The sequence below is a fragment of the Helianthus annuus genome, chromosome 8, assembly GCF_002127325.2.
Source record: "Helianthus annuus cultivar XRQ/B chromosome 8, HanXRQr2.0-SUNRISE, whole genome shotgun sequence".
NCBI lineage: Eukaryota > Viridiplantae > Streptophyta > Magnoliopsida > Asterales > Asteraceae > Helianthus > Helianthus annuus.
The window spans coordinates 136,248,997-136,267,983 of record NC_035440.2 but is presented as its reverse complement, the minus strand read 5'-3'; the positions used below and the strand labels follow the sequence as shown (position 1 = coordinate 136,267,983).

General features: G+C 33.9%; 1 protein-coding gene across 1 annotated transcript; it reads left to right on the top strand.

Moving 5' to 3' along the window:
* The first annotated feature begins 1,722 nt into the window (after positions 1–1,722).
* LOC110871519 lies at positions 1,723–12,383 on the top strand. Its single transcript, XM_022120219.2, has 2 exons — positions 1,723–2,241; positions 12,114–12,383. The coding sequence occupies exons 1-2, from the start codon at positions 1,723–1,725 to the stop codon at positions 12,381–12,383; spliced, it is 789 nt and encodes a 262-aa protein (XP_021975911.2).
* Positions 12,384–18,987: the final 6,604 nt, after the last annotated feature.

The window sequence follows — 18,987 nt, the reverse complement described above, 5'->3', positions numbered from 1 at the left end:
ATCCCAACTCGACCAATTCCGTCTTACACCGGAAACAATCTGAAGATAGATCTCTTAGATTTATATTTACTTGTGAAAAAAGATGGGGTCACAAGGCTGTCAGTCCAACAACACTTGGATGGTGATCGCAAAAGATGTGGGATTTGACCATACCAATGGAGATATAATGCAAATAATATATGCAATGTATTTAGATGTTCTGAAGTATTATTACATGATCAAGATAATCCAAGAGAAGCTAAAATAATTTTGCAGTGAAAAGGTTTTTCGGAAATACACATGAAATTACATTCACTAATTGAACATTTTCAAATCCACCCAATACACATTCAATTGGAAATAAACCCGTCAAATTACAATCCTTTGTTGAATGAATAACCAGCTACATTAAATTCCATAATAAACTACATATAATTTTATATAAAGCTAAACTTACGAAATACCAAACTCACTAAAAATTTCGCCATCGTCATCAACAAAAAATCTGTACCATTATTATTTGTAGCCTCTCTTGTGTCTTGCCACATCTACAAATAAGAGTAAATAGAAAGAGTTATTACAAATATTACCGACTAAAATTAAAAGCAAAGAGAAAAAAAAATCGGCAACAACATCTAAAACAAGTATATAATTAAGCCAACCTTCTGTTATATAAGTGCTCTTATTAGTAAAAGTTAATTCATTCAATTGTAGAACTAGAGCAAGGCTTGAATTAAAAAAAAAAAGATTTGTAACCTTCTGTTAGATAAATGCTCTTATTACTAAAAGTAGTGTGTCCACCAATTAGTTTTCTTTTTTGTTGTTCCTTTATACTATGTTCTTGTATTCTCAACTCATTATCAATTCTACTTCCGCTGCAATGCACTACAATCCCTAACAAAGTCTTTCATCTCCCATTCTATTAAATCTGTTGGCAAGTATTAAGTACATGTTGTTAGTCCAAGGTGATGGAGTTTAAGATTAATGATCTCAACTATTGATAGACATTTTGTGCGGAATGAAAGATTGAGACTACGTCACGTCGAGACCAGAATATATGTACAAATAATCTTGAGTTAATATTGAATATAAAATGATTTTCACATAACAAAACGATTTAATACAGCTAACATTTATAATCTAGAGTACTCACTGAACAAAATAAAGTGTTTGGATGGGTAGTCCACACACCTGTGTTTTGTGGAGTCGAATGAATCTGGCTTAACATGGAAACTAGATTGGTGAAGTTAAGGAGAGGCAACAATTTTGATTGGCTGGCTTCATGTAGAGGTTCAGTTATAGTAGGTCGTAGGATAATCTAACTGCTTAATATTTTTATTCTTATTAGTTATGGGTTGCATACCAAGTTTATACATTTTATGTTGTGTTAACCCGCATCAGCTTTTGATAGTGTGTAGGTCGGAGAAGCTCGAGTACCACATCCTTCAGCTTGAGAATAGACGAAAAGTTCAGACGTAATGCTTAAATGGTTCTGTCAGGGTTGTGTTAAGATTCTTGTGTATAGCAATTTCAATTATCATTTATCTTAATAAAATTTAATAAGGGAACCGATTCAAATAATGCCCTAACAGTAGCCATTTTCTGCATTATTATTGCCCCATCAGAAGAATACTTAGGCCCCCACCCACACCACAGAGCACTCACTTTTCTTGGATTCGCTCTACTTACAGGCATCTATAAAGACCCCAACCAAGAAATACTTTCTAAAAAAAGACCAACAAAATGTGGGGCAGTAACTCAATTTCATGTGGCTTTTGCTCTAATAGGCAGTGTATGTGCCACACATCCAGGGTGCCTTATTTATGCATGAACTCCATAAACCAGTACTTTCACGATAATGCACTGCTGAGTTCAACTAGTTTCCAAAATTACCCAAATCCCCCTGAAAATGCCATCTATGGCTTTGCTCATGCTAGCAATACTGTTAATCCACTTTTTCATACTGACAATGATCATGAATCTGGTGAGCAAATAGAAACAAACGAAACTGGTTCTTGGTTGCTGCCCAATCCAAACACTAATCAGACTGGTGGGTCCTTAAACCTTCCAAGTTACTGCTCCTGGACTGGAAATCAGGATCAAAGTAAGTTTGATCACATGCAGAATCAGGGTATTCAGGTAAATTACAATGAAGATTATGGTCAATCTTCTAGGGAAGGGATGGTGGAGAAACAAGAACAGCAATCAATGTTCTCCCAGGGAATTCAGAATGATCATCCCACCTTTGCAAGTTCATTTTATGTAAGGTTTTTATCTCATTTTTTCTTCTGGTGAAATCTAAATACTTTGAAAAAGTAACCCATAAATCTCCTAATTTTCATCTCTTAGAAATTGTTTTCCTTGTTGCCGTATCCATAATTTTCCGTGGATCCGCCAGTAGTGTCTCATGATTTCCTTTTGGGTCTATTTCAAAACTGTAACAACAAATAAAACGGTAGCAAATAGGTGACAGGCGTGCATATAAAGTCATATAATTTGAGAGAACAATTCGGAGGACATCCTCATGAATCTCTAAAATGATTGAATCTTATGACATTCGGTGTTAAGGGCAAATCAATAGATACCTCTTCATGCTTTGTGATATGCTCATGACATTTGCACAAACTCTCGTATGCTCAATTTGGCGAATAGTCAGTGGCGGATCCAGGGGGTTTTTGGGGGTTCCTAGGAACCCCCTTGGTTTGGAAAAAATGAAAAAGTTAGTGGAAACCTTATACGATTTAGGAAAAAATAGTGAGAATTAGTGAAAATCTACCAAAAGGAACCCGGTAGAAAAAATTCTGAATCCGCTACTGCGAATAGTTATTATCTAGTGCTAGATGCTTAAAGGCATAAGGTCTTCAAATCCCTGGCATAATTACACCATGAAATTTGAAATAAATAAAAATAGAAATCAAGGGACGCAATGGACGGAACCCCAATGAATTAGGTTTTAGTTTAAGGTTAATATTTAGTGCCACCGGCAACATTAAGTTATGAATAAAACAAATTAAAATGAGGAAAAAAACACTTATGTATGATAGCTAAGTGATGAAGTTAATTTACCTGAATTGCTAGCATGAATAAAACAATTTAAAATGTCCTTAAAATCAAGAATAGACTATATGCAACTTTCAACACATTTCGCTCCTCCCTATTTAGTGAATTCCATGATGTTACCAACATATGATTAAACATCAGCTTAATCAAACCAGTTCATATGTAGATATGTAAAAAATAAAAGATTCAGATGTAACATTTGTAGTTAGGAAATCTTTTAAATGTAAGCTTCAAATCTATTTTTCAAACAATCAGGAAGCCGAAACAAAGAACTAGATTCTGACACGACAGTGACACACCATAGAAAAGAACCAGATTTATGTGAGGGTTATTTCACATGCATGCATAGATTTAAAATCATATCGTTAGAGTGAAATGTGAAAAGTTCGGAGGATGTCATCATGAACCTCTAAAATGACTGAATCTTATGATTTTCCATGAAGGGCGAGTGATCAGTACATACCTCTTCATTATTTATGATATTTCAATGACATATATCCAAACTCTTATATGCTCAGTTTGGGGAATTGTTATTTTCTAGTGCTACATGCTTACTTGTATAAGGTCTTCAAACTGGCTACAACGATATTAACATTAAACTAAAACCTAATTCATTGTGGTTCCGTCCATTGCGTCCCTTGATTTCTATTTTTATTTATTTCAAATTTCATGGTGTAATTATGCCGGAGATTTGAACAGTGGCGGACTTACAATGTTAGTAGGGGTAGCACGGGCTACCCCTCAACCCCGTCTCCATAGTATAAAAATACCCCTTAACTCCGTCTGCGTAGTGTAAAAATACCCCGCAACTTCGTCACCTTTATACAAATGATACTCCTGGTCTAAAAATAAAAAAAAAATGGGATACCCCTAAATTTTTGGGCTAGTTCCGCCGCTCGATTTGAAGACTATGCCTTTAAGCATCTAGCATTAGATAATAACAATTCGCCGAATTGAGCATACAAGAGTTCATGCAAGGCACAGACTATTCACACACCAAGGCTGCCTATTTGCACACTTAGGGTTTATATACGCTGCGTATAGAGCAATACGCAGCGTATAAGTTGCATGGAATTCAGAGCCTGCCCAACAATCATTGGCATAGACAACTAGGGTTTATATACGCCGCGTATAGAGCTATACGCAGCGTATATAACCCAACAGATTTTTTTTGGTTATTTTGATGTTTTTGTGTTATAAATTCTCACCCAGTTTCAACGTTAAATCGCTTAAAATATATAACCACTAATGTTATACCATTAATATTATATGCCGTTAATTTTTTTTGGAAAACGTATATACGGTTCGAATATATTATAGTATTATCTTTTAAATTAAATTATTATACCATGTCTAGTGCGGTTCGAATGCTATAAATGTTTAAATATCATACGGTTAAGTATATTTAAATACTTGTGTACGGTTCAAATATATTATATCCTTTCCATACTATACCTTTTAAATTAAAACCGTTAAATATTTTGAAATATCCGGGTACGGTTCGAATATATTATGCCGTTTCAATAATATTCCTTTAAAATTAAATAATTATACCAAGTCTCGTTGCGGTTCGGGTGTTGTATAGTATCCTATAGTATCGTATCGTATTACATTGTATTGTATAGTGTATAGTATAAGTCTCGTATAGGTTCCCTATAGGTCTTGTATATGCCTATAGGCCTGTATAGGACCTAAACCACAGCTATAGGCCAATAAGGGAGCTCTACGGGACATATACTACGATATACGATACGATACGATATTACACTTATAGGCTTATACGAGGTCAATACGTGACCTATACTACACCTATATGATACGATATCACACTTATATGCTTATACGAGGTTAATACGTGACCTATAATACACCTATACGATACGATACAAAATTTATCATATAAAAATGATTAATGTTGTATACAAAAGCTTGTAAGAAACACTTACTTTTTTATTTATTTAAATTAGAAAACTTTTTTTATAAAACTTTACTAAAACCATCAATAATGTATAAATGTTTCTAAAAAAAGAAAAAAAAAAACCTTTATATACGCTGCGTATAGACCTATACGCATATAAAGGGTCAAAAAGACAATTTTACACTGGTTTGAGCTCCGTATAGCCCCCAACCCAGAGGTAAAATGGTCTTTTTAACCAAACTTGCCCCATATATATGCCACATACAGGGCTATACACGGCGTATAGTAAAAAAGACGTTTTAGCCCTAGATTGGGGGCTATATGCAGCCAAAAACAGGGGTGACATTGTCTTTTTGACCCTTTATATATGTTGCGTATAGACCTATACGCAACGTATATAAATGCTAGTTTTTATTTTTAACACCAATCCTGCGGTAAAATTATCTTTTTGACCCTTTATATACGCCGCATATAGGCCTATACGCAGCGTATGTAAAGCGTGTATCTTAAAAAAAAACATTTTTAAGTATCGTATCATATAGTATAAGTCTCGTATAAACCTCATATAAGTCTCATATAGGTCTTGTATATGCCCATAGGCCTATACGGGTGTTCTATAGTATCCTATAGTATCGTATCGTATAGCATCATATAGTGTAGTATAAGTCTCGTATAGGTTTCCTATAGGTCTTGTATATGCCTATAGGCTTATACGGGACCAAAACCACACCTATAGGTCTATACGGGAACTAAACCACACCTATAGGCCTATACGGGACCTAAACCACACCTATATGCCTATAAAGGACCTATACTACATCTATAGGCTTATACGAGTGTTTTATGGTATCCTATAGTATCGTATCGTATTACATCGTATCGTATAGTGTATAATATAAGTCTCGTATAAGTTCCCTATAGGTCTTGTATATGCCTATAGGCCTATACGGGACCTAAACCAGACCAATAGTACTATACGAGACCTATACTACACCTATAGGCCTATACGGGTGTTATATCGTATCGTATAGTATAGTATCCTATCGTATAGCGTAGTATAGGTCTCGTATAGGTTCCATATAGGTCTTGTATATGCTTATAGGCCTATACAGGAGCTAAACCACACCTATAGTACTATACAAGACCTATACTACACCTATTGGCGTATACGGGTGTTATATCGTATCGTATGGTAGAGTATAGTATCGTATTGTATCGTATAGTGTAGTATAAGTCGCGTATAGGTTTCCTATAAGTCTTGTATATCCCTATAGGCTTATACGGGACCCAAACCACACCTATAGGGCTATACGGGATATAAACCACACCTATAGGCCTATACGGGAACTCAACCACACCTATAGCCCTATACGGGACCTAAACCACACCTATAGGCTTATAAAGGACCTATACTACATCTATAGGCTTATACGGGTGTTGTATGGTATCCTTTAGTATCGTATCATATTGCATCGTATCGTATCGTATCGTATAGTGTATAATATAAGTCTCATATAAGTTCCCTATAGGTATTGTATATGCATATAGGCCTACACGGGACCTAAACCACACCAATAGTACTATACGATACCTACACTACACCTACTGGCCTACACAGGTGTAATATCGTATCGTATAGTACAGTATCGTAACGTATCGTATAGTGTAGTGTAGTGTAGTATAAGTCTTGTATAGCTCCCTTATAGGTCTTGTATATGCCTATAAGGGAGCTATACAGGATATGTACTACGCTATACGATACGATATCAGACTTATAGGCTTATACGAGGTCAATACGTGACCTATACTACACTTATAAAATACCATACAATATTTATAGTATAAAAGTGATTAATGTTGTATAAAAATGCTTGTAAGAAATACTTAATTTTTTTATTTATTTAAAATAGAAAACTTTTTTTTTATTAATCTTTACTAAAACCATCAATAATTTCTAAATGTTGCTAAAAAAGAAAAAAAACCTTTATATACGCTGCGTATAGACCTATACGCAGCGTATATAAAGGGTCAAAAAGACAATTTTACCCCTGGTTTGGGCTCCGTATAGCCCCCAACTCAGGGGTAAAATGGTCTTTTTTACTAAACTTGCCACATATATACGCCACATACAGGGCTATACACGACGTATAGTAAAAAGGTCGTTTTACCCCTGGATTGGGGGCTATACGCAGCCAAAAACAGGGGTAACATTGTCTTTTTGACCCTTTATATACGCTGCGTATAGACCTATATGCAGCGTATATAAAGGGTAGTTTTTATTTTTAACCCCAATCATGTGGTAAAATTATCTTTTTGACCCTTTATATACGCAGCATATATACCCATACGCACCGTATATAAAGGGTGTATTTTAAAAAAAAAAAAAATTATCGTATCGTATAGTATAAGTCTCGTATAAACCTCATATAAGTCTCATATAGGTGTTGTATATGCCTATAGGCCTATACGAGTGTTCTATGGTATCCTATAGTATTGTATCTTATTGCATCATATAGTGTAGTATAAGTCTCGTATAGGTTTCCTATAGGTCTTGTATATGCCTCTAGGCTTATAAGGGACCTAAACCACACATATAGGCCTATACAGGACCTAAACCACAACTATAGGCCTATACGTGACCTAAACCACACGTATAGGCCTATAAGGGACCTATACTACATCTATAGGCTTATACGAGTGTTGTATGATATCCTATAGTATCGTATCGTATTGCATCGTATCGTATCGTATAGTATATAGTATAAGTCTCGTATAGGTTCCCTATAGGTATTGTGTATGCCTATAGGCCTACACAGGATCTAAACCACACCTATGATATTTAAACGTTTATAGCATTCGAACCGCACTAGACGTGGTATAATAATTTTATTTAAACGATAACAATATAATATATTCGAACCGTATATACGTTTTTCAAAAAAAATTAATTGTATAAAATATTAATGGTATAACATTAATGGTTATATATTTTAAGCGATTTAACGTTGGAACCGGGTGAGAATTTATACCACAAATACATCAAAATAACCAAAAAAATCTAATGGGTTATATACGCTGCGTATAGCTCTATACAAAGCGTATATAAACTCTGGTTGTCTGTGCCAATGATTGCTGGGCAGGCTCTGATTTCCATTCAACTTATACGCTACGTATAGCTCTATACACAGCATATAGGTGTAACCCTATACGCTGCGTATAGCTCTATACGCAGCGTAAGTAAAGGTAGGGTTTGATGTGCAAATAGCCATGTTGGTGTGCAAATAGGTAGACCCTTTTGCAAATGTCATGAGCATATCACAATGCATGAAAAGGTATCTACTGATTTGCCCTTAACACCGATTGTCATAAGATTCAATCATTTTAGAGTTTCATGAGGATGTCCTCCGAATTGTTCTCTCAAATTATATGACTTTATATGCATGCCTGTCACCTATTTGCTACCGTTTTATTTGTTGTTACAGTTTTGCTACCATTCGTTTGCCACCGTTTTACTAAGGCAGTCTGTCACTATTTTGCTACCGTTTTATTTATCACCATTTTGCTACCGTTCGTTTACCACTGTTTTTTTGCTACCACCCGTTTTTTTGTCACCATTTTGCTACCGTTTTTGTTACTATCTTGCTACCGCTTTTCTTTGCTATCATTTCGTTACTTTTTTGCTATCCATTTACAGCTGCTGCATTCATAAAATTTATACCTACCTAATATAACTCAAAAGGTAACCATTTTATGAAATTTCAAAATCACAACAAACATCTAATCCAATGTTACTCATAATAAACATCCAAATCAAACCATCAAATAACCAAAACTAAAACATCCGAATTTAAACATTCAAACTAGAAGTGTTTATAGCTATTTTTGAACAAAAGTTATAATTTTATTGAACTGTTCTTTCTTTTTTTTCCTTTTCCTTAACGAGCTCCTTGATAACCTTGTTCAACTTCTCAATCAACAAAACAACCAATGCATAAAGTCAATTCAGATTAAATGATTCATCCGAAAATATTAAAATAACTAAAATCTGCAATTTGGGTTAGAACAATGTCTAAAAACACTACATGAAGTATAAGTCCAAAAGAAACCAAGCAGTTACTTATTTTAAAGCACATACCAAGATCACGGAGGATGAGCAGACTGTGGCCAATCCAAGTGGTGATTCTTTCTGCACACCAAATAAAAGTAAACAATAATATCGATTAACTACCATACAAGGCCTTATATGTTTTCTCCTTATCTTTTACCATTAACATTTTCATTTTTTAACTAACAACACATTATTATTATTATAATTGTATCAAGACCACCAAAAACTAAAACAAGATCCTATAAGTACCACCAAATTCTTGCTAAAAATAAAAACTTTATATGAGGAGCATAGAAATGCAATACATAGATGATAGAACAAACTATTACATACAATTAAAAATAACATAAGTAAAACAATAATTTCAAAGCTAGATACTAAAACAGATAATTTCAAAGTCATTTCAAAGTCAGATAGTAAGAGTTGCATACCTAACCAAGATCTTGAGACGCTGTATCATCTACATAAGAGCCAGAATCATCTCTTTCAGGTTCCCCAATCTTCACCTTATGTTTAGTATCTTTCTTGTTAGTTGCCGCCGGAATCATCTTTTTCAGGTTCCACAACCTTCACCTTATGCTTAATATCTTTCTTGTTAGCTGCCACTGGTTCCTTCTTTCTTAGCACCCTGTTTGCTTGCAAACCACATAAACGTTATAAACCACAAATATTACCCAAATCAAAATTCATTACACAAATATGTATCTTGCAAACTCCATGTTTCTTGTAATATGTTAGCTAGGGATGAGCTCGGTACCAACCGGTGCCGAAGCGGTACCTATACCGAAAATCCTCAAAAGTGGGTACCGGTACCGAAAACGTCAAAAGTCGATACCGAAATATTTCGGTTCGGAAATTTGATACCGGTACCCGGTACCCTTTGCTCATCCGTAAATTATTAGGGTTATAAACTAGCCGAGTCGGGGTGGGCTGGAGCTTAGCTTATTTACAAACCAAGAAGCACCGAGCCGATTTATTTATCTTAACGAGCTAAAAATGTTGATAAGAATATTTTTAGTAGAATATTGTTATAGCTATACACACTATGATCTATGAAATCAAGTATCTGATAAGAATATTTTTAGTAGAAAGCTAGAATGTGAAAACAATACTGCTTTTACATGTTTCATACAAGTTCTAGCAATGTTACATCGTTGCTACATACCCAAGTCATTACATTAAAAAACCAAAATATGTATCTCTAGTCAAATAACTTAAAGTAACCAACTCTAAATGCTAACTTCTATTAAGTAAAGCTACATCAATATTCACTAACTAAATGTGCTACATTAATTAAATGAATATAAGTGCCTTATCAAACAAGTATCATACCAAAAGAACGACAATACAGCGAAAAGGAATTGGCCCGCTCCCCACAAGGCCCCTTCTTTGTTTCAAGAAACTACATCATTAAAAGATGCGCTGTTAGTTTCAATAACTAGAAACTTCTTGTAGGGAAAAACAAAGCTTGCTTACCTTTATTGGACCGTTGTAGCATGGGAAACATTTCGTTCTAGAACATGCGTTGCAACTAGGTTAACACCACTTTGAGTTTTGCATACGTACCCAAATGATAAATTCACAACCTTATTTAAAAAGTTAAAAAGGAAAAAAGAATATAAAAAAAGTCTTAGAAATGATCTAGAACTGAAAGAATACAGATGCAAACAGAATCTCATATATAACTAATCAATCAAACGAAACCGAAGATGGTATTCTAGCAACAGAAATAAAATCTTATTTATAACAGATCAAAAATATTCTTTCCATACCGATAAAGTTCAACTTGAGAGGCAGCATAAGCTAACTTTGATGAATTCGCCAATTTTCGGGTTGACTCGGTGCTAACTTTAGACATAGATTGAGACTTCAATCATGTCCATGATCTTCCTGTAGATCAAGAAGTAACCAATATCAATTATGATGGAGTTTTCGGTTCATCTTTTTCTTCACGACTTGAAATGTAAAACAATACATAGCCTCCAAAGATTTTCAAGGATCCAAAACAGGGTTAAATTAGAACTAAATGATGTTAGATAACCCTATAACCTCTAAACAGACTCTAATGATGTCAGATAACAAAAGTAACACAATTAACAATCTAAACTTAATCTTTCTCAAATGAAGATGTAATATAGACAAAAACACAACGTAAATCGGCGATTGAGAAAGGTACGGACACTTACCGAAGCAGAAGAGCTTCCATTAATGACTTTTCGCCATAAAACACCAAACATGGCTACCTTCAAACTGATACACTACTAACAAAAACAATAGAAACATATAAGAACAACTTGAACTTTTAACGAGCCCTAACTCTTCTACTTGTCTTCCGACTTGATTCTAAGAAAACAGAAATATATTCGGTTCCAATTGCACAGATTGGTGTTAGTTTGTATGATTTTGTTGTAACAGTTGCGAATCCGGATATATGATATGTTGAAAATACGTAACAAAATTCAGATTTTAGCAGTTGATGTTGTGAATCGCCTTTGAGAAGCTCATCAATTGGAGAGATTGCTTGTGATTTTGATCCGATTGTGAAACTGCAGATCATTCGGTTTAGGGGGAGATGAATCTAGGGTTAGAGCTCTACGTGATGAATCTAGGTTTAGATGCATGTGAGAGATGAGCGGGAGTGTGATAGATTTAATTAGCGTAAATTTAGATATCCTATCTTGCCACCGCTCATATGGTAGCAAACTGTTTCTTATTTGGTGTCAACTTCTCTTTTTTTTTGTAGCAGTGTCTCTCAGTATCTATTTCTTCTTTTCCACTTCCTGATTGCTTCAAAAAGAATTTAAACTTACATTCACATGATTTCCTAGCTAAATGTGTTCCCTCTGGAGCTGTTATTGATCATATATCTACTTATAAACTGTTCATATTAAGCTTGTGTTAAATCATAAATTGGTAAAATAATGAAATTTTAGTAGAATGGGAAGGGGTATAATGGGTTGAAATTTAAATCAAGTCTATTCTCGATTATATTGTTTTATTCGTGCTAGCAGTACTGTTAATCCTGTTTTTATTATTGACAATGATCAGGAAACTGGTGAGCAAATCACAACAAATGAAACCAATACTTTGCTGCCCAATCCTTACATTAATCAGATTAATGGGTCCTTGAATCTTACAAGTTACTGTCCGTTGACCGGAAATCAGGATCATGGTCTGGTTGATCACAATGCAAATTATGTTCGCTTTTCTAGGGAAGGGTTGGAGGAGCAACAAGAACATATATTAAAGTTATCTCAAGGGATTCAGAGTGATTACTCGACATTTCCAAGTTTATTTTATGTAAGGTTTTCCACATAATTTTCCTTCTGGTGATATCAAAAAGAAACTCATAATTTTCCTTACCTTCATATCTTAGATATCAGAAACTGTTGGAGGTCCAAGGATAAATAAGAATGAAATGATCTTATCTTATAAGCGAAAAGTCATAGTTAACTGTAAAGTTGATGGTCGATGCTCAAGTCAATAGTCAACAAGTCAAGTTCAGTAAATAATTACCATTTAATTATTGAAACGTTAGATGTAGAACTAGTCAAAATGCATTCATGTGTTCTTATGTATAAATAGACTTGTAAATAAGTTGTAATCATTATTTTTCTCAATCAAATTTTCTATACCATTATAAATAAACATATAATCAATAAATATAATTTTATTCATAATGTTTGGTTAAAAAGATTTAAAAAATAAAACTATATGTAAGATAAGATATAATTGAAATTACGTATAACTTACTATATTTTATTTTTCAATATTTAAAACATGAATATTTTTTTTAAAGAAGAGTAGAAAAAATTTTGGGTTGAAAATCGGTTAGATATTTTATACGGTGTATCATCATAATGTTGGCATCTACATCTTTGTTAAAAAACATCTTTGTTTAGACTTCTTGATAGTAGCTTACTACTATAATCGCGTTGAATTAAGCTTTTCCTTTACTACAAAATGGTGAAATCATCAACTTTCACAAAAAAGAGTGAAATAGGTTGTAAGTTGCATTTAGTCTAGTCTTGATTTAAATGAAATTTTAAATCTATTTATTCAAATATTTAATCAAATCTTTATTTAGGCTTTATAATACATTTGTAAAAAATGGACAATAACATTTTAGTGGCTCATGTACAAAAATTTAAGCCTTTCAATTCTTGAGCCCAATTTTACGTTGATTCAATTCTTGTCACCTTTAATAACTTATTTCTGTTTTCTTAACAAAGCCTTTATGCAGTATGCCAGAGGTAACAATTAGCACCATGAATATGCCACAAGAATGGGCACTAAACCAGTTATGTTTTACTCCTTTTCGTCCTGGAAATCTAGTTGAAGAAACAGTTGGAAGTAATTCAAACTCATGGGATTATTTAAAACCGCTACCTCCGAGTCCTCCAATGAGCAGGCAAGAGAGAATCTTACGTTATCTAGAGAAAAAGAAATTAAGAAAATACACGAAGAAAAAATTACATTCTGCAAGGAAAACATATGCTCAGAATCGGCCACGGGTACGGGGCAGGTTTACAAGATGTTCTCAAACTAATGTCTGATGACAAAATAAATGTTTTTACATAAACTGCGGAAGTTAATAACAATAAGAAAGAATCAATGCTATGCATGGATTGCTTTAGCAATCTTACTTTTCTCAGGTTGATTGTTTGTGTTATCACCTTGTAAAAGTTATGTTACAAAATAAATTTATAAAGCAGTAGTTTGTGTTTGATATGCAATGGCTCAAACTATTGGCACACCCTTGGTGCCTATTTGCACACTTTAGGATTTAAATACCCCGCATACAGATATAGAAGTACATAAAATTCAGTGTCAGAGTGAATTTCAGCACAAGATTTTAGGTTATATATACGTCATGTACAAGGCTATACGTGGCGTACATAAGACATCAGAAATTAGATTGGTGAATTTGGTGCTATAAAGTCTTGTTCGGTTTAAACATTATATTGTTTAAAATATGTTAGGATCTGAGATGCTCTTAGTATGCTTTGAAGAACAAGTATCACTAAATTTTGTGTAAACAATGGAAATTTGCGGAAATAAATGAGCATACAAGAGTAGAAAGTTATATCAAACTTTTTTCCATTGAAAATCAGATTGATTACAAATACGTAACGATTATACTAACTCCCCCTCTGCCAGATCACTCAACTTTGTTGTTCGTACAAAAGTAATGTAGGTGATTTGATGAAATAGATCTCTTTATACAAATACTAAAGCTCTGTTGGCAATAAGTTGACGTCACCTTGATAGTGACATCTAATATTCCTAACATAAAAGATTCCTCAGATGTTAGCAAACATCTAGGATAATGTAACATCAGATCTATTACATACAAACTTTGTTCTAAGCTAAATAATGTTACATTGAATAAAGCTCTGTTTTTCAAACATCTCTTGCTTTATTTCAAATATATGTTTGGCCAAAACAATAGTTTGGTCTTCATGATCAGTGATTTTCTTCAACAGGGCTTTGGTTATTGATCAACAGTTTCTTCTTCTTTAACAGTGGTTCCAAGGCTCTGAACAATTGTTTGAATGTCTTCAACAGATGTTCTGACTAGTGTTCAAGATTCACTATCTTTGGGGGGAATAAGTTTAACTTAATATTTATTTCTGGATCTGACTGGACTGTTTTTGCTTTTAGAAATCAGCTGTTATTTTGTAGGTCTAACAATCTCCCCCCAAGAAAAGATGGTGCCAAAACTTAACCTTATTTGATCAACTTTTATTCCTCATCAGCTTCTCCCTAATTTGGCCATTGAATTGTAATTCAAAGTTCATGGAGTAGCTATCTTCTAGATCACTTTTGAGTGGAAGATTTATTATGTCTTGCAGATCTGCAACTTTGAGCCCAAAGGCACTATTCATAGAGATCTTTTGCACTTCCCCACTAGCCCTGAGTAGAGTAAATTCATGGGTTGACTTGTCAGACTTCCATTTTAGAATTTTATGACTAGGAGTGTTTGCTGGTACCGGAGTTATTGTAGACGAGTTTGGTGAGACAGGTCTTACCAAAATTTGGCCAATGAGGTTTTCTAGATTTTAATCTGCATGTGCATAGATTAGTTAACATCTGATCCCTTCTCTTCTCAGTTCATCTTGGTACTTCTTCATATCTTCTATAGACATTTCCTTTTGCCATTTAAGGTAACTAATTGCAGCTAATGAAATGTTCTTTGTATTAGTAACTTTTGAGGGATTAACTAGAGATATGATGGGGAAGTCTACCTTCTCATATGTTGTCTTTCTAGGGACTGAGGGATCCTTTTCTCTTAGGACTTCTAGTTTTTTGTAGTTTTCTTGGATAGTTGGCTCATCACTTCTAGCCATGGAGCTCATAGTCCCAAACTTTGCAGAAACCATCTTCTCTTTCATTCTTTTTAACTGGAGGGCCTTTCTGTCATTTGGGCTCTTTCATGTGTTTCTAGGTTGGAGTAGTGGGCTTGAGCTTAGGATTTTACTTTAGCTTTTCAATCCTCAAAATTTCATTCACGGGGGATTCTGTAGACCATCCAGTGAAATGAGCTCTTATTGCTTTGTAAGGGTTGTTCTACATGATGTATTCCATATAATCTTCCCTTAATCCCTTTTTGAGGCCATGGTTGTTTACAACACCTTGTGAAGCATTTTTTGTAACACGCCGACCATGTGGAACTTGTGGCGGAAACGTCGAAGAGTCACGTTACAAGATTGTTCACAACACATGGTAGTAAAGTTTCATTATTATAAACAAATACATTATATTGTTTTTTAACACAAAGGATTAGAAGTATTTCTTTTAGAATTAAGCAAAACTAAGGCCCGAGTCCATTTCTTTGTGTAGCCTACTTGAATATCATGCGTTAGTACTTGAAATATATGTGAAAATTGACAGTCAACAATAAAGTTGGTGAGTAACATAGGTTTAGTGGTCAAATTCATAGCTATGGATTTGGTATTGCAATACATTGTTCGACTACGAGACTCGATGAGTGAAATAAAACTTGTATCCAAATGGATGTCAGATGTGTTTGGTAGTGAAATACGTTGACCAACTAGAAGAGTTGGTATAATGAATAAACTATTGTAGCCATGAATTTTGACAAAAATGTCACTTTGTAATTGTGACAACTGCCACTTTTCGGTAACTTTCTTACACTTAAAGTACTCATTTTTAGCTACATTTTTATGCATTTTGAACACCCGAACTGCGTATTTCGTGACATACACTTAGAATGCTCATGGAATACTTACTTAGGATACACATGATTCATTTTTATTGAATACATTTGAAACAGTTTAAACAATGCATCGAAACTACTAGAAAAGCACCTAGTAAACTAGTATTCTGGCGAAAACGCAGGATCCGCCGAAACCATCTAAACGACATCTTTAGGACTCAGACAAAGTCCAACATCTAATATACATTAAACCCTAACTAGGAATGCAAGGGTTTGGTTTAAAACCTTCCCGAAGTCCGATAACACTAAAAACTACCCGAAAAGCACTAAAAGCGACAATTTCAACACTTTTCCGTAGAAATTCTGAAGAAATCAGCTTTTTAATATTTTTGCAATATGTAAAAATGCTGTTTAACATAGAATTCATATGAGAATACCTTCGAGTATCATCCGAACCAATAACTACATCAATTCACACAAGTTACACAACTTAGCGTTCAAATAACGTCTAATGGAAACAATTCGAAACGAATATCCAAACAATATCGGATCTTTTTTTTAATGACCATCTAGTGTTAATTGGATCGTTATGGTCTTGTAGTGGCCACTTAATACTCTCTAATCACTTAAACACTTGAACATACAAGTATTCCTAACATAACATCTCAAAAACTAACATTTTTAACTAAGGAAACAAGTTGCCACTTACCCATGTGGGACCCACTTTTTTACCATTGTTCTCATAAATATCTTAGATATTACTAAGGTGTTGCAACTTGCACAAGTTGGTGAACTTGGTGGAAGACTTAGAACGTTAGTTACCATAATCACTAAAGCATTTCATCTCACTTTTCATCTTCTTTTACACATAGTTAAGAAACTCTCTCAACCTTCATATCCTAGCCATGAACACCCACCAAAATCACTCATCTTTTTAACATTCTTTGATGACCAAAATGGAGCTTGAAGTTACTTAAGGTGATCAAAAGCAACAACAAGAAGAAGCAAGCCATTCCATCCATTCCATAGCTTCCAAACACCAAGATCCACACTTTTTCTTTTTTCTTAATCATCATCAAGATCATCCCTAGCCATTAGTGCTAGAAGTAAGCTTCTAAAATCTCTTTTTCATACTTATTTATGCGTTATTTGTTTAAGAACATGTAATAAACTAAATAATCATACAAAATAATATGAAAAATACAAAGAAGAAAAATAATAATCATGATATAAAAGTGTTTTTATGTTGTGATTTAAGGATGATTACTTGCATATTTGATCTAGTTTTGATGATTAGTATATGAATAACTTGTTAGATGATGTTTAAAAACATAATCTAACAAGTATACATGTTAATGTTTAAGGGTTTTTGTTAAGCATAAATGTTTAGATGGATGATCATAATCTTTGATTTTGTTAAAGTATAAGAGGTTTTTCACTAAAAATAATACTTTTACAAAGTTATACAAAGAAACATACAAGATGGGTTTTTATAAAAAGTTTGTTAAAACTAGAATTAAAGCATAGATTTTGAACTAGTTAACTTATGTTATGATCATACCAAAACCCTACATATTATTGGTTTCATCTTGTTCAGATTTTGACATAAATCTCATATGTTTTTATTAAGAATAACATGAGATTATTTTTGGTGATTTTTATAAGAAAAAGATATGTTTTATTAAACATGGCTAAGTATATATTTCAAAGGAAATCTGGAATTTTTCTTAAAAATCATGTGTTATAAAAACTACCCTTTTTGACAAAATCTTTATTAGATTAAAAAGATTTTAAAAGAATAGTTTTTATAAAAGCAAAATTTGATGTAAATATATATTTTTTTGAGAAAATATATATTTAGTTAACTTAAGAACTTATGTGCTAAGTGTTATTTGCTTGTATTAGTTATATATATGATAGCTAGGAACTTGAATACAATGGTACAAATAAACATAATGTACATTTCAACTAAAGTCTTACAAGACTACATGTAAATATGCCTTAAAAACAACTTACGAACATTCCGAGCCTTCGGAGACAACTTATGGTCAAACCAGACGACGGGCGAATCTATAAACATATCGCCATTCCGAGGAGTTACTACGACGCTTAGGCGATCTTTCGACGCGGATACCTAGTTGGGCACATTGTAAGATACTGCCCATACTTGCAAAAATTGAAGGGAAAAACAAGTGCTCCCCAAGAAACCAATTATCAAAAACAACCGGTTTCCCCGAAACAAGACCCACGTGTCTTGAAAGAAAGGGAAAAGAAGGTAAAACAAAAGAACAAAAAGGTAATTGAGAAGGCCTTAAAATCAGAGGTCAAAGAAGAAAAACCTGTTCAAGCTAAATCTACAAATGTAAAACCAGTACTTTCAAAAACAATTAATACAAATACTGGCAAAGGACAACAAGCTTGGAAACAAAAACAGGTAATGAAGTCAGGGGGAGCACCAGAGGTTCTATTTCCTAATCATCAAGTGATTGAAATCACTTTCCTTGATGATCAAGGACGACCCAAGTCCACAAAGGCTTGGTTCCCCCTCTCAAACTGATATTTTAGTTGCATGTGCAGGCGGCTCCAGGAGGAACTATTAATAGTCTTTGGATTGTTGATAGTGGGGCTTCCAGGCACATGACAGGCGACTATCGTCTTCTTTTCGATGTGCGAAGTATAAGAGGAGGATATGTTGCGTTTGCTGGAGACAAAGGAGGGTATATCACCGGCGAGGGAATGATC

Bases quoted from the DNA above. Each gene is read 5' to 3' on its own strand.
- LOC110871519 (XM_022120219.2), top strand. From the start codon at position 1,723: ATGTGGGGCAGTAACTCAATTTCATGTGGCTTTTGCTCTAATAGGCAG. The intron at 2,242-12,113 runs GTAAGGTTTTTA...GACAATGATCAG, and splicing joins CCTTTGCAAGTTCATTTTAT to GAAACTGGTGAGCAAATCAC.